At 46.8% G+C, this 21965-nt stretch overlaps 1 protein-coding gene across 1 annotated transcript in view; it reads left to right on the forward strand.

Annotated features, from left to right (window-relative positions):
* COL22A1 (collagen type XXII alpha 1 chain) overlaps positions 1-21965 on the forward strand; it is a 515443-nt gene that overhangs the window by 338455 nt on the left and 155023 nt on the right. Inside the window, exons 33-35 of the mRNA XM_075316011.1 lie at positions 8556-8588; positions 15226-15279; positions 16133-16186. Of these exons, the coding sequence (XP_075172126.1) occupies positions 8556-8588; positions 15226-15279; positions 16133-16186 (141 nt within the window). The remainder of the gene's footprint in view (positions 1-8555; positions 8589-15225; positions 15280-16132; positions 16187-21965) is intronic.

The raw sequence follows: 21965 nt of genomic DNA on the forward strand, positions 1-21965 counted from the left end.
TCCCCCTAGTGGTGACTGCAGGAAGCACTCTGCTATAAACTGTATTAAGTGATCTGTGGAGCTCCCCCTAGTGGTGACTGCAGGAAGCTCTCTGCTATAAACTGTATTCAGTGAGCTCCGGAGCTCCTCCTAGTGGTGACTGCAGGAAGCCCTCTGCTATAAACTTTATTCAGTGATCTGTGGAGCTCCCCCTAGTGGTGACTGCAGGAAACCCTCTGCTATAAACTGTATTCAGTGATCTGTGGAGATCCCCCTAGTGGTGACTGCAGGAAGCTCTCTGCTATAAACTGTATTCAGTGATCTGTGCAGCTCCCCCTAATGGTGACTGCAGGAAGCCCTCTGCTATAAACTGTATTCAGTGATCTGTGGCGCTCCCCCTAGTGGTGACTGCAGGAAGCACTCTGCTATAAACTGTATTAAGTGATCTGTGGAGCTCCCCCTAGTGGTGACTGCAGGAAGCCCTCTGCTATAAACTGTATTCAGTGATCTGTGGAGCTCCCCTCCCCCTAGTGGTGACTGCAGGAAACCCTCTGCTATAAACTGTATTCAGTGATCTGTGGAGCTCCCCCTAGTGGTGACTGCAGGAAGCCCTCTGCTATAAACTGTATTCAGTGATCTGTGGAGCTCCCCCTAGGGGTGACTGCAGGAAACCCTCTGCTATAAACTGTATTCAGTGATCTGTGGAGCTCCCCCTAGGGGTGACTGCAGGAAGCCCTCTGCTATAAACTGTATTCAGTGATCTGTGGAGCTCCCCCTAGTGGTGACTGCAGGAAGCTCTCTGCTATAAACTGTATTCAGTGATCTGTGGAGCTCCCCCTAGTGGTGACTGCAGGAAGCCCTCTGCTATAAACTGTATTCAGTGATGTGTGGAGCTCCCCCTAGTGGTGACTGCAGGAAGGCCTCTGCTATAAACTGTATTCAGTGATCTCTGGAGCTCCCCCTAGTGGTGACTGCAGGAAGCCCTCTGCTATAAACTGTATTCAGTGATCTGTGGAGCTCCCCCTAGTGGTGACTGCAGGAAGCTCTCTGCTATAAACTGTATTCAGTGATCTGTGGAGCTCCCCCTAGTGGTGACTGCAGGAAGCTCTCTGCTATAAACTGTATTCAGTGATCTGTGGAGCTCCCCCTAGCGGTGACTGCAGGAAGCCCTCTGCTATAAACTGTATTCAGTGATCTGTGGAGCTACCCCTAGTGGTGACTGCAGGAAGCTCTCTGCTATAAACTGTATTCAGTGATCTCTGGAGCTCCCCCTAGTGGTGACTGCAAAAAGCCCTCTGCTATAAACTGTATTCAGTGATCTGTGGAGCTCCCCCTAGTGGTGACTGCAGGAAGCTCTCTGCTATAAACTATATTCAGTGATCTCTGGAGCTCCCCCTAGTGGTGACTGCAGAAAGCCGTCTGCTATAAACTGTATTCACTGATCTGTGGAGCTCCCCCTAGTGGTGACTGCAGGAAGCCCTCTGCTATAAACTGTATTCACTGATCTGTGGAGCTCCCCCTAGTGGTGACTGCAGGAAGCTCTCTGCTATAAACTGTATTCAGTGATCTGTGGAGCTCCCCCTAGGGGTGACTGCAGGAAGCCCTCTGCTATAAACTGTATTCAGTGATCTGTGGAGCTCCCCCTAGTGGTGACTGCAGGAAGCTCTCTGCTATAAACTGTATTCAGTGATCTGTGGAGCTCCCCCTAGTGGTGACTGCAGGAAGCCCTCTACTATAAACTGTATTCAGTGATCTGTGGAGCTCCCCCTAGTGGTGACTGCAGGAAGCCCTCTGCTATAAACTGTATTCAGTGATCTGTGGAGCTCCCCCTAGTGGTGACTGCAGGAAGCCCTCTGCTATAAACTGTATTCAGTGATCTGTGGAGCTCCCCCTAGTGGTGACTGCAGGAAGCTCTCTGCTATAAACTATATTCAGTGATCTCTGGAGCTCCCCCCTAGTGGTGACTGCAGAAAGCCCTCTGCTATAAACTGTATTCACTGATCTGTGGAGCTCCCCCTAGTGGTGACTGCAGGAAGCCCTCTGCTATAAACTGTATTCACTGATCTGTGGAGCTCCCCCTAGTGGTGACTGCAGGAAGCCCTCTGCTATAAACTGTATTCAGTGATCTGTGGAGCTCACCCTAGTGATGACTGCAGAAAGCCCTCTGCTATAAACTGTATTCAGTAATCTGTGGAGCTCCCCCTAGTGGTGACTGCAGAAAGCCCTCTGCTATAAACTGTATTCAGTGAGCTCCGGAGCTCCTCCTAGTGGTGACTGCAGGAAGCCCTCTGCTATAAACTGTATTCAGTGATCTGTGGAGCTCCCCCTAGGGGTGACTGCAGGAAGCCCTCTGCTATAAACTGTATTCAGTGATCTGTGGAGCTCCCCCTAGTGGTGACTGCAGGAAGCCCTCTGCTATAAACTGTATTCAGTGATCTGTGGAGCTCCCCCTAGTGGTGACTGCAGGAAGCCCTCTGCTATAAACTGTATTCAGTGATCTGTGGCGCTCCCCCTAGTGGTGACTGCAAGAAGCCCTCTGCTATAAACTGTATTCAGTGATCTGTGGAGCTCCCCCTAGTGGTGACTGCAGAAAGCCCTCTGCTATAAACTGTATTCAGTGAGCTCCGGAGCTCCTCCTAGTGGTGACTGCAGGAAGCCCTCTGCTATAAACTGTATTCAGTGATCTGTGGAGCTCCCCCTAGGGGTGACTGCAGGAAGCCCTCTGCTATAAACTGTATTCAGTGATCTGTGGAGCTCCCCCTAGTGGTGACTGCAGGAAGCCCTCTGCTATAAACTGTATTCAGTGATCTGTGGAGCTCCCCCTAGTGGTGACTGCAGGAAGCCCTCTGCTATAAACTGTATTCAGTGATCTGTGGCGCTCCCCCTAGTGGTGACTGCAAGAAGCCCTCTGCTATAAACTGTATTCAGTGATCTGTGGAGCTCCCCCTAGTGGTGACTGCAGGAAGCTCTCTGCTATAAACTGTATTCAGTGATTTGTGGAGCTCCCCCTAGTGGTGACTGCAGGAAGCACTCTGCTATAAACTGTATTCAGTGATCTCTGGAGCTCCCCCTAGTGGTGACTGCAGGAAGCCCTCTGCTATAAACTGTATTCAGTGATCTGTGGAGCTCCCCCTAGTGGTGACTGTAGGAAGCCCTCTGCTATAAACTGTATTCAGTGATCTGTGGAGCTCCCCCTAGTGGTGACTGCAGGAAGCCCTCTGCTATAAACTGTATTCAGTGATCTGTGGAGCTTCCCCTAGTGGTGACTGCAGGAAGCCCTCTGCTATAAACTGTATTCAGTGATCTGTGGAGCTCCCCCTAGTGATGACTGCAGGAAGCCCTCTGCTATAAACTGTATTCAGTGATCTGTGGAGCTCCGCCTAGTGGTGACTGCAGGAAGCCCTCTACTATAAACTGTATTCAGTGATCTGTGGCGCTCCCCCTAGTGGTGACTGCAGGAAGCCCTCTGCTATAAACTGTATTCAGTGATCTGTGGAGCTCCCCCTAGTGGTGACTGCAGGAAGCCCTCTGCTATAAACTGTATTCAGTGATCTGTGGAGCTCCCCCTAGTGGTGACTGCAGGAAGCCCTCTGCTATAAACTGTATTCAGTGATCTGTGGCGCTCCCCCTAGTGGTGACTGCAGGAAGCCCTCTGCTATAAACTGTATTCAGTGATCTGTGGAGCTCACCCTAGTGGTGACTGCAGGAAGCCCTCTGCTATAAACTGTATTCAGTGATCTGTGGAGCTCCCCCAAGTGGTGACTGCAGGAAGCCCTCTGCTATAAACTGTATTCAGTGATCTGTGGAGCTCCCCCTAGTGATGACTGCAGGAAGCCCTCTGCTATAAGCTGTATTCAGTGATCTGTGGAGCTCCCCCTAGTGGTGACTGCAAGAAGCCCTCTGCTATAAACTGTGTTCAGTGATCTGTGGAGCTTCCCCTAGTGGTAACTGCAGGAAGCCCTCTGCTATAAACTGTATTCAGTGATCTGTGGAGCTCCCCCTAGTGGTGACTGCAGGAAGCCCTCTGCTATAACCTGTATTCACTGATCTGTGGAGCTCCCCCTAGTGGTGACTGCAGGAAGCCCTCTGCTATAAACTGTATTCAGTGATCTGTGGAGCTCTCCCTAGTGGTGACTGCAGGAAGCCCTCTGCTATAAACTTTATTCAGTGATCTGTGGAGCTCCCCCTAGTGGTGACTGCAGGAAGCTCTCTGCTATAAACTGTATTCAGTGATCTGTGGAGCTCCCCCTAGTGGTGACTGCAGGAAGCCCTCTGCTATAAACTGTATTCAGTGATCTGTGGCGCTCCCCCTAGTGGTGACTGCAGGAAGCCCTCTGCTATAAACTGTATTCAGTGATCTGTGGCGCTCCCCCTAGTGGTGACTGCAGGAAGCACTCTGCTATAAACTGTATTAAGTGATCTGTGGAGCTCCCCCTAGTGGTGACTGCAGGAAGCCCTCTGCTATAAACTGTATTCAGTGATCTGTGGAGCTCCCCCTAGTGGTGACTGCAGGAAGCCCTCTGCTATAAACTGTATTCAGTGATCTGTGGAGCTCCCCCTAGTGGTGACTGCAGGAAGCCCTCTGCTATAAACTGTATTCAGTGATCTGTGGAGATCCCCCTAGTGGTGACTGCAGGAAGCTCTCTTCTATAAACTGTATTCTGTGATCTGTGCAGCTCCCCCTAATGGTGACTGCAAGACGCCCTCTGCTATAAACTGTATTCAGTGATCTGTGGAGCTCCCCCTAGTGGTGACTGCAGGAAGCCCTCTGCTATAAACTGTATTCAGTGATTTGTGGAGCTCCCCCTAGTAGTGACTGCAGGAAGCCCTCTGCTATAAACTGTGTTCAGTGATCTGTGGAGCTCCTCCTAGTGGTGACTGCAGGAAACCCTCTGCTATAAACTGTATTCAGTAATCTGTGGAGCTCCCCCTAGTGGTGACTGCAGGAAGCCCTCTGCTATAAGCTGTATTCAGTGATCTGTGGAGCTCCCCCAGTGGTGACTGCAGGAAGCCCTCTGCTATAAACTGTATTCAGTGATCTGTGGAGCTCCCTCTAGTGGTGACTGCAGGAAGCCCTCTGCTATAAACTGTATTCAGTGGTCTGTGGAGCTCCCCCTAGTGGTGACTGCAGGAAGCCCTCTGCTATAAACTGTATTCAGTGATCTGTGGAGCTCCCCCTAGTGGTGACTGCAGGAAGCCCTCTGCTATAAACTGTATTCAGTGATCTGTGGAGCTCCCCCTAGTGGTGACTGCAAGAAGCCCTCTGCTATAAACTGCATTCAGTGATCTGTGGAGCTCCTCCTAGTGGTGACTGCAGGAAGCCCTCTACTATAAACTGTATTCAGTAATCTGTGGAGCTCCCCCTAGTGGTGACTGCAAGAAGCCCTCTGCTATAAACTGCATTCAGTGATCTGTGGAGCTCCTCCTAGTGGTGACTGCAGGAAGCTCTCTGCTATAAACTGTATTCAGTGATCTGTGGAGCTCCCCCTAGTGGTGACTGCAGGAAGCCCTCTGCTATAAACTGTATTCAGTGATCTGTGGAGCTCCCCCTAGTGGTGACTGCAGGAAGCTCTCTGCTATAAACTGTATTCAGTAATCTGTGGAGCTCCCCCTAGTGGTGACTGCAGGAAGCCCTCTGCTATAAACTGTATTCAGTGATCTGTGGAGCTCCCCCTAGTGGTGACTGCAGGAAGCCCTCTGCTATAAACTGTATTCAGTAATCTGTGGAGCTCACCCTAGTGGTGACTGCAGGAAGCCCTCTGCTATAAACTGTATTCAGTGATCTGTGGAGCTCCCCCTAGTGGTGACTGCAGGAAGCCCTCTGCTATAAACTGTATTCAGTAATCTGTGGAGCTCCCCCTAGTGGTGACTGCAGGAAGCCCTCTGCTATAAACTGTATTCAGTGATCTGTGGAGATCCCCCTAGTGGTGACTGCAGGAAGCCCTCTGCTATAAACTGTATTCAGTGATCTGTGGAGCTCCCCCTAGTGGTGACTGCAGGAAGCCCTCTGCTATAAACTGTATTCAGTGATCTGTGGAGCTCCCCCTAGTGGTGACTGCAGGAAGCCCTCTGCTATAAACTGTATTTAGTGATCTGTGGAGCTCCCCCTAGTGGTGACTGCAGGAAGCACTCTGCTATAAACTGTATTCAGTGATCTGTGGAGCTCCCCCTAGTGGTGACTGCAAGAAGCCCTCTGCTATAAACTGTATTCAGTGATCTGTGGCGCTCCCCCTAGTGGTGACTGCAGGAAGCACTCTGCTATAAACTGTATTAAGTGATCTGTGGAGCTCCCCCTAGTGGTGACTGCAGGAAGCTCTCTGCTATAAACTGTATTCAGTGAGCTCCTGAGCTCCTCCTAGTGGTGACTGCAGGAAGCCCTCTGCCATAAACTTTATTCAGTGATCTGTGGAGCTCCCCCTAGTGGTGACTGCAGGAAACCCTCTGCTATAAACTGTATTCAGTGATCTGTGGAGATCCCCCTAGTGGTGACTGCAGGAAGCTCTCTGCTATAAACTGTATTCAGTGATCTGTGCAGCTCCCCCTAATGGTGACTGCAGGAAGCCCTCTGCTATAAACTGTATTCAGTGATCTGTGGCGCTCCCCCTAGTGGTGACTGCAGGAAGCACTCTGCTATAAACTGTATTAAGTGATCTGTGGAGCTCCCCCTAGTGGTGACTGCAGGAAGCCCTCTGCTATAAACTGTATTCAGTGATCTGTGGAGCTCCCCCTAATGGTGACTGCAAGACGCCCTCTGCTATAAACTGTATTCAGTGATCTGTGGAGCTCCCCCTAGTGGTGACTGCAGGAAGCTCTCTGCTATAAACTGTATTCAGTAATCTGTGGAGCTCCCCCTAGTGGTGACTGCAAGAAGCCCTCTGCTATAAACTGTATTCAGTGATCTGTGGAGATCCCCCTAGTGGTGACTGCAAGACGCCCTCTGCTATAAACTGTATTCAGTGATCTGTGGAGATCCCCCTAGTGGTGACTGCAGGAAGCCCTCTGCTATAAACTGTATTCAATAATCTGTGGAGCTCCCCCTAGTGGTGACTGCAGGAAGCCCTCTGCCATAAACCGTATTCAGTGATCTGTGGAGCTCCCCCTAGTGGTGACTGCAGGAAGCCCTCTGCTATAAGCTGTATTCAGTGATCTGTGGAGCTCCCCCTAGTGGTGACTGCAAGAAGCCCTCTGCTATAAACTGTATTCAGTGATCTGTGGAGCTCCCCCTAGTGGTGACATCAGGAAGCCCTCTGCTATAAACTGTATTCAGTGATTTGTGGAGCTCCCCCTAGTGGTGACTGCAGGAAGCCCTCTGCTATAAACTGTGTTCAGTGATCTGTTGAGCTCCCCCTAGTGGTGACTGCAGGAAGCCCTCTGCTATAAACTGTATTCAGTGATCTGTGGAGCTCCCCCTAGTGGTGACTGCAGGAAGCCCTCTGCTATAAACTGTATTCCGTGGTCTGTGGAGCTCCCCCTAGTGGTGACTGCAGGAAGCCCTCTGCTATAAACTGTATTCAGTGATCTGTGGAGCTCCCCCTAGTGGTGACTGCAGGAAGCCCTCTGCTATAAACTGTATTCAGTGATCTGTGGAGCTCCCCCTAGTGGTGACTGCAAGAAGCCCTCTGCTATAAACTGCATTCAGTGATCTGTGGAGCTCCTCCTAGTGGTGACTGCAGGAAGCCCTCTACTATAAACTGTATTCAGTAATCTGTGGAGCTCCCCCTAGTGGTGACTGCAAGAAGCCCTCTGCTATAAACTGCATTCAGTGATCTGTGGAGCTCCTCCTAGTGGTGACTGCAGGAAGCCCTCTACTATAAACTGTATTCAGTAATCTGTGGAGCTCACCCTAGTGGTGACTGCAGGAAGCCCTCTGCTATAAACTGTATTCAGTGATCTGTGGAGCTCCCCCTAGTGGTGACTGCAGGAAGCCCTCTGCTATAAACTGTATTCAGTAATCTGTGGAGCTCCCCCTAGTGGTGACTGCAGGAAGCCCTCTGCTATAAACTGTATTCAGTGATCTGTGGAGATCCCCCTAGTGGTGACTGCAGGAAGCCCTCTGCTATAAACTGTATTCAGTGATCTGTGGAGCTCCCCCTAGTGGTGACTGCAGGAAGCCCTCTGCTATAAACTGTATTCAGTGATCTGTGGAGCTCCCCCTAGTGGTGACTGCAGGAAGCCCTCTGCTATAAACTGTATTCAGTGATCTGTGGAGCACCCCCTAGTGGTGACTGCAGGAAGCCCTCTGCTATAAACTGTATTCAGTGATCTGTGGAGCTTCCCCTAGTGGTGACTGCAGGACGCCCTCGTGGTGTCATTTAGGCTCATGTCTGCAGGGGATTTGGAGATTCCCATTTCAAAAATAAGAGACCAAAATCCATATTTATTGTTCAGATTTGGGAGTATAGCGCCTTCTGCCGGCAGAGTGACATATCTGCGCTCGGATCCATTTGATCGACCACATGGAGACATGAAACTAGCGAGGATGTTAGGAAAGTGACATCACAAACCCAAAGTATTAACCCTTTGGTTCCCTGATGTGTGTAATATTGCTAGAAGCTGATATATGTGTTTCCTTCCAGGCGGAGACTGTGGTGGGCGAGCCGGGCGTACCCGTAAGTATCAGCACCGCCAGCGCTAAACCACACTGATGTAGCAGAGCTGAGAACAATGCTCGGTCGGTGTCTTGCTAGTGACTCGGTAGGGTTAATATGCAGTCCCATGTAAAGCTCCCAGATAAGGAGAGTGATCCCATTGCGAACGTATTCGGCCCCCTTGAATTTTTCAACCTTTTCCCCCATTTCAGGCTTCAAACATAAAGATAAAAATGTTAATGTTCTGGTGAAGAATCTACAACAAGTGACACAATTGTGAAGTTGAATATTTATTGTTTATTTTAAACTTTTAAAAAATATAAATAACTGAAAATTGGGGCGTGCAATATTATTCATCCCCTTTACTTTCAGTGCAGCAAACTCACTCCAGAAGGTGATTGAGGATCTCTGAATGATCCAATGTTGTCCTAAATGACTGATGATGATAAATATAAGCCCCTGTGTGTAATGAAGTCTCCGTATAAATGCCCCTGCTCTGTGATAGTCTCAGGGTTCTGTGTAAAGCGCAGAGAGCATCATGAAGACCAAGGAACACAACAGGCAGGTCCGTGTTACTGTTGTGGAGAAGTTTAAAGCCGGATTTGGTTACAAAAAGATTTCCAAAACTTTAAACATCCCAAGAAGCAGTGTGCAAGCGATCATATTGAAATGGAAGTGTGCCGCCCCGGTATTTGTCGGGCTGCTCAGATCCGGGATCGTGGTTCGAGGGGGTCATCCGGACCCGGCTTGGCGGACACTTTGATCCATATAAAGGGGGGTATTTACAGGGGATAAGTTTGTGACGCCACCTGTGCGTGCGACCCAACCTTGGTCCTTCTATCTCCCTGGGAGCTCACACTCCCCAGCTCTTCTCTCCTTGAGGGCTCTCACTAGACTCTCCTTGTTCCCCCTACCAGCCTGCCTGACCCCTAGGTGGGTGGCCCTGTTCCAGCTAGACCAACCCACTGATGTGTCTGACAGGTCATGATGTGAGGTGTTGATTGGGATTTGTGGTGCTGATGGAGGTGACATCGGTTTCTGGGAACTTGGAACCATAGGAGATAGGTCCCGCACCCTGGAAAAAGGATGCAGTTCCCTGTAGCACCCTGATGTATTCAGGGGCGCTACAGAAGGAGTATCATACCACTGCAAATCTACCAAGACCCGGCCGTCCATCCAAACTGTCATCTCACACAAGGAGAAGACTGATCAGAGATGCAGCCAAGAGGCCCATGATCACTCTGGATGATCTGCAGAGATCTACAGCTGAGGTGGGAGAGTCTGTCCATAGGACAACAATCAGTCCTACACTGCTCAAATCTGGCCTTTATGGAAGAGTGACAAGAAGAAAACCATTTCTCAAAGATATCCATAAAAAGTGTTGTTTAAAGTTTGCCACAAGCCACCTGGAGACACCAAACATGTGGAAGAAGGGGCTCTGCTCAGATGAAACCAAAATCAAACTATTTGGGCACAATGCCAAACGATATGTTTGGTGTAAAAGCAACACAGCTCATCACCCTGAACACACCATCCCCACTGTCAAACATGGTGGTGGCAGCATCATGGTTTGGGCCTGCTTTTCTTCAGCAGGGACAGGTAAGATGGTTAAAATTGATGGGAAGATGGATGGAGCCAAATACAGGACCATTCTTGAAGAAAACCTGTTGGAATCTGCAAAAGACCTGAGACTGGGACGGAGATTTGTCTTCCAACAAGACAATGATCCCAAACATAAAGCAAAATCTACAATGGAATCGTTCACAAATAACCGTATCCAGGTGTTAGAATGGCCAAGTCACAGTCCAGACCTGAACCCAATCGAGAATCTGTGGAAAGAGCTGAAAACTGCTGTTCACAAACGCCTCCATCCAACCTCACTCAGCTCCAGCTGTTTACAAAGGATGGGCGAGAATTTCAGTCTCTCCATGTGCAAAACTGATAGACACATACCCCAAGAGACTGCAGCTGTAATCGCAGCAAAAGGTGGCGCTACAGAGTATTAACTTACAGGGGATGAATAATATTGCACGCCCCAATTTTCAGTTAATTACTTTTTATAAAAGTTTAAAATAAGCAATAAATTTCGTTCAACTTCCCAATTGTGTCACTTGTTGTTGATTCTTCACCAGAACATTAACATTTTATCTTTATGTTTGAAGCCTGAAATGTGGGAAAAAGGATGAAAAGGATGAAAAATTCAAAGGGGCCGAATACTTTCACAAGGCACTGTATATATATATATATATATATATATATATATATATATATATATATAAGAGAAAAACAGTCACATACTATAATGGCAAAAGATTTCAAATACCAGGGGCTGCTGATAAGTCTTTGGCTTTGTGATTTTTTTGTTTCTATTGTAACGAATGTTACATGCACGCGGAAAACACAATGCCGGAGTCTAATGCGATATTCACAGCAACTGAGAGCAGAGGAGGATAAAATTCTTGTTTCTGCAAGGAAAGTCCACGGCGGATATTCATGGTGATATGTCGCAGACATTGGGGGATCAATGCCCTTCATATTACACAGGTAAGAACTGGGTTGCCAAATTTAAAACGGCAACTTCAGCCCCAATGATGAGGAACATCCTGGACACCCGAGAGTGGTTGTTGTTCCGGAGATCGTCGATGCTCTGCACAACCTCATACTGGAGAATCCACCAAATTCAGCTATAGCAATAGCAGACATCTTGGGGATTTCCCGGGAACGTGTTTGTGTCATTATCCATGAACATTTGGACATGAGGAAGCTTCTGCAGAGTGGGTCCCCAAATGTCTGACAACAGATCAGAGAAGAACGAGTGACAACTTCCTGGTCCATTTGTCAGTGTTTCCGGACTGATAAGAACTTCCTGGAGCGACTGGTCACTATGGATGAGACCTGGATTTATTTGTATGACCCTGAAAACAAGGAGCAGTCAATAGTGGAGGCAAAGTGGTTCTCCTCGTCCAAAGAAGATCCAGGGTACAAAAATCAGACACTAAAAGCTACTTTACACACTGCGATATCGGTCCCGATATCGCCAGTGTGGGTACCCGCCCCCATCTGTTGCGCGACACGGGCATATCGCTGCCCGTGCCGCACAACATCGCCCACAGCCGTCACACATACTTACCTGTCCGGCGACGTCGCTGTGACCGGCGAACCGCCTCCTTTCTAAGGGGGCGGTCCGTGCGGCGTCACAGTGACGTCACTGAAACGTCACTGAACCGCCGCCCAATAGCAGCGGAGGGGCGGAGATGAGCGGGACGTTACATCCCGCCCACCTCCTTCCTTCCGCATAGCAGCCGGGAGGCAGGTAAGGGGAGCTTCCTCGTTCCTGCGGCGTCACACGCAGCGATGTGTGCTGCCGCAGGAACGAGGAACAAACTCGTTACTGCTGCAGTAATGAGATTTGAGAATTGACCCCCGTGTCGCCGATTAGCGATTTTGCACGTTTTTGCAACGATGCAAAATCGCTTATCGGTGTCACACGCAACGGCATCGCTAATGCGGCCGGATGTGCGTCACGAATTCCATGACCCCAACAATGTCGTAGCGTGTAAAGCCCGCTTTAGGTGAAGGCGTCTGTGTTCTGGGATAAGGAGGGTGTGCTGCTAGTGGACTGCCTTCAAAAGGGTTCCACCATCAATGCAAAGTATTGCATTGAACTTTTGGACCAATTGCAGGCAGCTCTGAAGGCCAAAAGGTGCGGCAAGCTGTCCAAAGGAATCCTGTTCCTGCAAGACAACACCTCCGCTCACACTGCACAAGTGACCACGGCAAAACCAGCAGAGCTGGGTCTCCAGCTGGTGACCACCCACCTTATTCACCAGATCTAGCTCCCTCCGACTATCATCTGTTTCCAAACCTGAAGAAACACCTCAAGGGTACCACATTTCACACCATTTCTGATGCCATGGCTGCTATGTGGTTTGAGACCCAATTGAAATCCTTCTTTTTGCTAGGCTTGCAGAACGTGGTATACCGATGTAAGCATGTGTGTGTTGTCATCAGTGGAGAGTATGTGGAATAAATGGAAAGTTTCATCATCCTAGCTCGTTTCTTTCTGGGTAAAGCCAAAGACTTATCAGCAGCCTCTCGTACTAATAGCAATCTAGAAAAAAATTTTTTTGAGGTGCTTGGCATATTAGAATGGCAATTTCAATACCTGTCCAGCAGCCACGTCACAGCAACCTCATTATGCTGGGTCCTACTCTATACTGCCTCTGAGCTCCTACACACCTACATGTAAGGGCGGCGAGTAACCCTCCCCCCTCCATTATAGTGTTCTTTTTATATGTATATTATGCATTATGAAGAGATACGCACCTGTTCTCACTATTGGGAGTGCTGCCATTTTTTCTTTTTGTTGTATCTAATATAGAGTAATGCCCTGACTGGCTGTGCACTCCAACCCACACCTTTCCCATTAGCCCCTTTTTATGGAGTGGGGGGGGGTGACTTGACCCCCATACATGTAGGTTTTCAGGAGCCCAGACAGATCCGGTATAGAGTAGAACCCAGCATAATGAGGTTGCTGTGACATGGCTGCTGGGCAGATATAGAAATGGCCATTTTTTCCTAAATTTCCTTAACCAGTAATGCATATCTATATTCTTATAGTCATGGTTTTCATGCTTTAGCATTTCAGAGTGCAGCTGTCTTTTTTTGTTATTGATTGCAATACAAATTTGCAAAAATGATCAAAGTCAAAAATAGAGATTTTTTTTACTTTGCAAAAAATTCAATGAACTGCGTACACCATTTTAAAGAAGTAGACACACAAAAAAACAGGAATGAATACTGCAAGACAAAAAAATGACCTGAAAAAACCGTAAGAGATGATTAGGGCTTGTGGCTGGTGTCACATAGTGCGGAAAAGTTTTCAGAGTAAATTTCCACTATTGACGGAATGACACTTTAAGGCTATGTGCCCACAATGTTTTTTCTTCAGCACAAAAAAAGCTGCTTTTTTGTGCTTTCATGCTTTTTTTCACTCTTCTTTTCATGCTTTTTTCACGCTTCTTTTCATGCTTTTTTCACGCTTCTTTTCATGCTTCTTTTCACGCTTCTTTTCATGCTTTTTGTCACGCTTCTTTTCATGCTTTTGTGCTTTTTTTCATGCCTTGTTTCCCACGATTTTTATGCTTCTTTTCATGTTTTTTTTCCATTCTTTTTTGATGCTTCTTTTCACGCTTTTCATGCTTCTTTTCATGCTTTTTTCATGCTTCCTTTCATGCTTTTTCATGCTTTTTTCTCCACGCTTTTTTTCATGCTTGTTTCATGCTTCTTTTCATGCTTTCATGCTTCTCTTCATGCTTCTTTTCATGCTTTTTTTCATGCTTTCTTGCTTCTTTTCATGCTTCTTTTCATGCTTTTCTTCATGCTTTCTTGCACACTTTTTTCATGTTTTTTTCATGCTTCTTTTCATGCTTTTTTCCCCCACGCTTTTTTCATTTTTTTCTATGCTTCTTTTCATGCTTTTGTGCTTTTCTTCATGCTTCTTTTCATGCTTTTTTTTCATGCTTTTTCCCTCACGCTTTTTTAATGCTTTTTTCATGCTTCTTTTCATGATTTCATGCTTCTTTCCATGCTTCTTTTCATGCTTTTTTTCATGTTTTTTTCATGCTTATTATCATGGTTTTTTTCATGCTTTTTTTCTTGCTTTTTATGCTTCTTTTCACGCTTCTTTTCATGCTTTTTTTCATGCTTCTTCTTATGTACTGGGATAGGGAAAACAAAGCAGGAAAAAAAACAGAAACAATTGACATGTGGCTTCTTTTTTCAGCAACAAAAAAAGCAAGAAAAAAAGAAGCACTGTGTGCACAGCACGTCATGATTCTCATAGACTTTACTGGGATGCATTTTCCTTGCTTTTTATCGGTTAAAAAAAGCAAGGAAAAAAAAATATGAAAAAACGTCCTGTGAGCACAAGGACTTTTAGTGACTGTAAGGCTATGTGCCCACAGTGCTTTTTTCAGCACAAAAAATAGCTGCTTTTTTGTGCTTCTTTTCATGTCTTCATGCTTTTTATGTATTGAGATAGGGGGAAAAAGCAGGAAAAAAAGAAGAAACAATTGACATGTCGCTTCTTTTTTCAGCAACAAAAAAAAATCAAGAAAAAAAAGAAGCAACATGTGCACAGCACGTCACGATTCTCATAGACTTTGCTGGGACGCATTTTCCTTGCTTTTTATTGGTTAAAAAAAGCATGAAAAAAGCCCTGTGGTCACAAGGCCTAATTCTCATTTCCTACCACACGATGGCGACAAATATGCAATTCTTATACTTTACCGTAAAGACAGTGAAAAATCTGAACAAATATGAAAATAAGAAAGATTTTTCTTAAAGTTTAAATTTTCTTGTAATTTTTCTAGATATTTTTCTTTCTAGTGTTATGATAAAGGGTTTTCTAAATTTAGAAAACTTTTTGCTAGTTATAAGAAAAAAAGATAAATATTACTCACCCTCCCCAATTCCAGCGCTCAGCCTCCACCGGTCTCTATTGTTTGCCTGTAGCTGCTGAACTCAGTGATTAGCTGCAGCGCTATTGATGATAGATCAGCGCTGCAGACAAACAACAGAAACAGGAAGGGGCTAGTATTACATTTTCTGAAATTAGACAACTGGTGTAATATGACACATTTTTTTATGCTCCTAGGGAATTCCTGGAGAAAGAGGAGAAAAAGGAGAACAAGGAAATCCTGGAGAAGCGGTGAGTGTCCCGCGGAGGTTACCGACCACTTCTGCAGACAGACAGGGGTGGCAGGTTTTCTCGGCAGGGAGTGTTCAGTTCATACAATTTGCACCATTTTTTTTTTGTTTTTTCCACCTGTTGAATGAGCTAACTGAGAGTCCACAAGTGAGCTAAAAATCCTAAAAACTTTATTCCATCATTTTAATAGAATGTCCGTGGCAAAAAGCGTTCATTACTGACGCGTTTCTGGTATACGCTTAAGCCCATTAGAGTTTTTATCCCAAAAACATGTCAGTAATGACCATTTTTTGGATCCATTTTCCTCCTTTGCAATCATTACCACTGCTTTATGATTTGGATCCATGCATGTTAATATTTCTACTAACTCCACGGTGCGGCATTTCGCAAAATCAAACCAAGAATCCATCAGCGAGCTCCTCTGCCGACCAGTAGTTTGTAACTATTTTTTTTTTCCTTCTCCGAGCTCTAATCAGCTGATTAATGACCACATCAAGGTTCAGCTCAGCTTTAATGTGGTCTGTGGTCAAAAATGAGCTTAAAGAAAAATGGATAAAAAAGTGACTAAATCTGGTAACAGAGCTCGCTTACTGACACTCAGTTAACTCATTCCGCAACGAGCAATAGAAAATCCAACACACAGACTGTAGATGCCAAAAGGTGCAGCATTTTTGTGGAAATCCAATTACAAAAATGATTTTTATTGCCCGAAATTCATGCATTTTGAGTAACAATTGCCCTCATAGGTGCCCATTACCTTTATACGTAATCCGTGAATGATAATACTGTATACTGTATATACTCATCTTATTATTAGTTACATTTCATGTTCTTTACAATATTTTATTTCCAGGGACGTTCGGGACCGACTGGAGATTCGGGACCCATTGGACCTATAGGGCCACAGGTATGTAAGCCAAAAAAGTAATAGCCTTGTATTGACTTTCTTTAATGTATATGATATGTCACTTGTGTCCCTTTGGTCGTTGTGAAACTACAACCCCCATCATATTATTATTATCAAGATATTCTATGAGGCTGTTTCCTAGTGAAATCAATATGACCGCCATTACAATTCCTCCAGTGATGTTCCCTATCCTTATAGGACGTATAATGAGACGTTCCTCCCAAAAATGAGGTTCATTCAAAAAGTAAGAACAATAAACTAAGTTTTGTTTGGTGTAATTCCTTCAGTGACCAGTAGGTGTCCTCAGCACAACCAGTGAATTCCTTAGCATTCCAGAAACAGCGCCTCTCCTGTCCATAGGCGCTCAGTGGTATTACAGCTCAGTCCCGTTCACTTGCATAAGGTGCATCCTTCTCCTCTATGAACATTTTGCTCTCTGCTATTTATCTTAGGAACGCCTCCGTTGCGACACTTTTGCAAACTAAAAAAAGACAACTTTTGCCAAAAAAAATCCTAATTTTGTAAAATTGTGCATTATAACTTGTGCCCAAATCAAATGGGACGGAGATTGGAGCCGAGGAAGGTTCCCCTTTAAATCCAATATGAGACCGTTCATCAGAGATCCCAGTGATGGATGGAGCCGAGGGTCGCTCCGCGGTTCCGCTGTAGAAGCCCTCGTCCCTCCATGTTGCTGGTGGCGGCCTCGGGGGTGCTGATGAATAAGGCATTGACAGTAAAAGCTGCAGAGATGTCAGTCCTGTGCATCCGTCGTGTCTGCCCCCTTCATTACCACCAGGGGGGAATGCGTTCATCAAACCGTCTCAGGGTCCCAAAGGGCAAGGATTTTTTTGGGGTCTTTATGTTCCTCTTTTCCAATTTAAACAGAAGAGGCAAGAATCAATCTAGAGGATGTCACAGAAACCTCTGCACAGCGGGGGGAGGTATAGGTCCATGTGCAGACAGGACCGGATGCCAAAGAGCCGCCGCCTTGGCCACCACCTGCCGTATGTTACCAGCTGCGGTCCCCAGCACAGATCCCTGTGGTCCCCACTGCTCCCAGTATAGATCCATGCGGTCCCCACTGCTCCCAACACAGATCCCTGCAGTCCCCACTGCTCCCAGTATAGATCCATGCGGTCCCCACTGCTCCTAGCACAGATCCCTGCGGTCCCCACTGCTCCCAACACAGACCCCTGTGATCTCCACTGCTCCCAGTATAGATCCCTGAGGTCCCCACTGCTGTCAGCACAGATCCCTGCGGTCCCCACTGCTCCCAGTACAGATCCCTGCGGTCCCCACTGCTCCCAGTACAGATCCCTGTGGTCTCCACTGCTCCCAGTATAGATCCCTGAGGTCCCCACTGCTGTCAGCACAGATCCCTGAGGTCCCCACTGCTGTCAGCACAGATCCCTGCGGTCCCCACTGCTGTCAGCACAGATCCCTGCGGTCCCCACTGCTCCCAGTACAGATCCCTGCGGTCCCCACTACTCCCAGTACAGATCCCTGCGGTCCCCACTACTCCCAGTACAGATCCCTGTGGTCCCCACTATCGCCAGTATAGATTTCTGCGTTCCCCACTGCTCCCAGTACAGATCCCTGTGGTCCCCACTGCTCCTAATACAGATCCCTGCGGTCACCACTGCTTCCAGTACAGATCCCTACGGTCCCCACTGCTCCCAATACAGATCCCTGCGGTCCCCACTACCCCCAGTACAGATTACTGTTGTCCCCAATGCTCCCAGTAAAGATCCCTGAGGTCCCCACTGCTTCCAACACAGATCCCTACAGTCCCCACTTCTCCCAGTACAGATCCCTGCGGTCCCCACTGCTCCCAGCACAGATCCCTGCAGTCCCCACTGCTCCCAGTACAGATCCCTGCGGTCCCCACTGCTCCCAGTACAGATCCCTGCGGTCCCCACTGTTCCCAACACAGACCCCTGTGGTCTCCACTGCTCCCAGTATAGATCCCTGAGGTCCCCACTGCTGTCAACACAGATCCCTGCGGTCCCCACTGCTCCCAGTACAGATCCCTGCGGTCCCCACTGCTCCCAGTACAGATCCCTGAGGTCCCCACTGCTCCCAGCACAGATCCCTGCGGTCCCCACTGCTCCCAACACAGACCCCTGTGGTCTCCACTGCTCCCAGTATAGATCCCTGAGGTCCCCACTGCTGTCAGCACAGATCCCTGCGGTCCCCACTGCTCCCAGTACAGATCCCTGCGGTCCCCACTGCTCCCAGTACAGATCCCTGAGTTCCCCACTGCTACCAGCACAGATCCCTGCGGTCCCCACTGCTCCCAACACAGACCCCTGTGGTCTCCACTGCTCCCAGTATAGATCCCTGAGGTCCCCACTGCTGTCAGCACAGATACCTGCGGTCCCCACTGCTCCCAGTACAGATTCCTGCGGTCCCCACTACTCCCAGTACAGATCCCTGTGGTCCCCACTATCGCCAGTATAGATTTCTGCGTTCCCCACTGCTCCCAGTACAGATCCCTGTGGTCCCCACTGCTCCTAATACAGATCCCTGCGGTCACCACTGCTTCCAGTACAGATCCCTACGGTCCCCACTGCTCCCAATACAGATCCCTGCGGTCCCCACTACCCCCAGTACAGATCCCTCCTGTCCCCACTGCTTCCCACTGCAACCAGTACAAATTCCTGTAGTCCCCACTGCTCCCAGTACAGATTCCTGCGGTCCCCACTGCTCCCAGTACAGATTCCTGCGGTCCCCACTGCTCCCAGTACAGATCCCTGCGGTCCCCACTGCTCCCAGTACAGATCCCTGCGGCCCCCACTGCTCCCAGTACAGATTCCTGCGGTCCCCACTGCTCCCAGTACAGATCCCTGCGGTCCCCACTGCTCCCAGTACAGATCCCTGCAGTCCCCACTGCTCCCAGTACAGATCCCTGCGGCACCCCACTGCTGCCTATAGCTTATTGGAGAATGTACCATTTATGACTACTCTTTGTTTCCTATCTTTTAGCCAATTCCTTACCCAGTTGCATATTGTGTCCCCTAGTCCTTGCTTCTGGAGCTTTAGTATAAGGCTATTATGTGGTACAGTATCAAATGCCTTTGCAAAGTCCAAATAAATCACATCGGCTGCATTACCAATATCCAGGTTTGCACTTACCTCCTTATAGAACCCCAACAGGTTGGTTAGACACGACTTATCTTTCATGAATCCATGCTGTCTGTCAGCTATTATATTATTTTCTACAATATATTTTTGCATATCATCCCTTAAAATGCCCTCAAAAACTTTGTACACTACTGATGTCAGGCTTACTGGACGGTAGTTGCCTGGATCTACCCTCTTACCTTTCTTAAATATCGGTACCACATCAGCAATCCTCCAATGCTGAGGCACCAAACCTGTTACAAGCGAGTCTAAGAAGATGAGATACAGCGGTCTGTCAATTACTGACCTCAATTCCCTCAATATTCGTGGATGAATGCCATCTGGCCCGGGGGATTTGTCAATGTTTAATTTACTCAGACGCAGGCGTACTTCTTCTTCTGTTAAATTAATTATATCAGTGGACGAACTTTTATTTTTTCCTTGTTGAATGATCCCTGTAACAGTCAGTTTTTTTAGTGAACACAGCTGAAAAGTGCCTGTTTAATATCTCAGCCTTTTCTTTGTCCTCTACAATTATCTTGTTAGTATCATCTTCTAAGGTGTACATACAATCCATTTTTTTTTTTCTTCTTGATATAGATGTAATTATAAAAGACATTGTGATATATTTTAACATCACTTTCGATTTTTTTTTTTTTTTGCTAGCTTGAGTTCTTTTTTTACATTTGTTATTGAGAACGTTTTACTCCTGAAATGCTATTTCTGTACATTTTTATTTCATCACTCAATAGTTCACATGAAAATATGAAACTTTGTAACGTAACCTATCGGAGAAATCCACTTCATTCTCCTCTTGGATTGATCTTTCACTTTCAATTCAGAAGTACATTCTGTAAAATCAGTGTTCAGTGAAGACAAATATTCACATCAATGAGATAGAATATTAAAACTTCAGAAACTGTCATTTCCTATGGAACGGGGAGGAAAAAGAGGAGATAGAAGTAGAGATGCTGCTGCAGGTTGTCCTGAAACTTTAATTTCAGTTCTCCATAGAGCTTTATGAGCACCAACTGTAATCTCCTATCTCAGTAATGGGGAAATCCGTACACAGTGAAGATACATTTTGACCGGGAAATTAGAATTTTAACAATGAGAGATCATTCCAGAAGGAAAAAATAGTGGATTTGAAAAATCAAGCTCTCGCATTGGCTCCAGTGATGGAAAAAACTGTAAAAAACTAATACATTGATAATAATGAGCAAATTAATTTTGGTATTTTTGCAATCATACTGAGCTGGAGAATCATTTTACAATGTACAAACAACCCCCCAAAAAATAATAGATCTTATTGGGTGTACATAATAATGATATCCCCGTGCCACTGCCAGGAGCCATAGCTCTTGGGGACCACTCTTTATGATTAGGTGGAGTTTATTGCCACAATGACTCCTCTACAATGTACAACTCTTCTCCGTCAGGATCAGTGTTCGCTGAACATTTGGGTCAGTGTGTTCGGTGAATTTAACTAAAATCACTTGACAAGCTGACACAGCAGAATAGTGAATGAACCTTCCATATAGAGGAAGCTCAAAGCTATAAATAGGAACTTGTGCCAACTCCTGATCATTGCAGGTCACTGCACCCTAATGTTGGGGGGTGGGGGGGTATAAGTGAAAGAACTGACTCTTTCTACTCACCATAGAAGTCAAATTGGAAGAACATTGACCCCTTCCAACCAACCTGAAAGTCAAAGGGAAAGAACATTGAATCCTTCCAACCAACATGGAAAACAAAATGACGGACAGTGACCCCTTCCAACCAACATGGAAAACAAAATGACGGACAGTGACCCCTTCCAACCAACATGGAAAACAAAATGACGGACAGTGACCCCTTCCAACCAACATGGAAAACAAAATGACGGACAGTGACCCCTTCTAACCAACATTTAAGACAAAATGGAAGGACAGTGACCTCTTCCAACCAACATGGAATTCAAAATGATAGGACAGTGACCTCTTCCAATCAACATGGCAGTCAAAATGAAAGAACATTGACCCCTTCCAACCAACATGGCAAATGGAAAGAACATTGACCCCTTCCAACCAACATGGCAGTCAAAATGGAAGACAGTGACCCCTTCAAACCAACATGGCAGTCAAAATGGAAGACAAAATAGACAGACAGTGACCTCTTCCAACCAACATGGCAGTCAAAATGGAAAGACAGTGACACCTTCCAACCAACATGGAAGTCATCGATAGGACAGTGACCCTATCCAAAAAACCATGAGAGTCAAATAATAGGACAGTGACTAAATAATAGAACAGTCAACATGGAAGGACAGTGACCTCTTCTAACCAATGTGGATGTCAAAATGGAAGAACAGTGAACCCTTCCAACCAACATGGAAGTCAAAATGGAAGTACAGCAACTTCTTCCAACCAACACGAAGTAAACATGAAAGGATAGTGACTACTTCCAACCAATATGGATGGCAAAATGGAAGGACTGTGAACCCTTCCATCCAACATGTAATTAAAAGTGATAAGACAGTGATCCCTTCCAACCAACATGGAAGTCTACGATAGAACAGTGACCCCATTCAACCAACATGAGAGTCAAATAATAGGACAGTGACCCCATCCATCCAACATGGCAGTCAAAATGGAAGGACAGTGACCCCTTTCAACCA

The sequence above is a fragment of the Anomaloglossus baeobatrachus genome, chromosome 6 (genome assembly GCF_048569485.1).
Source record: "Anomaloglossus baeobatrachus isolate aAnoBae1 chromosome 6, aAnoBae1.hap1, whole genome shotgun sequence".
NCBI classification, from domain to species: domain Eukaryota; kingdom Metazoa; phylum Chordata; class Amphibia; order Anura; family Aromobatidae; genus Anomaloglossus; species Anomaloglossus baeobatrachus.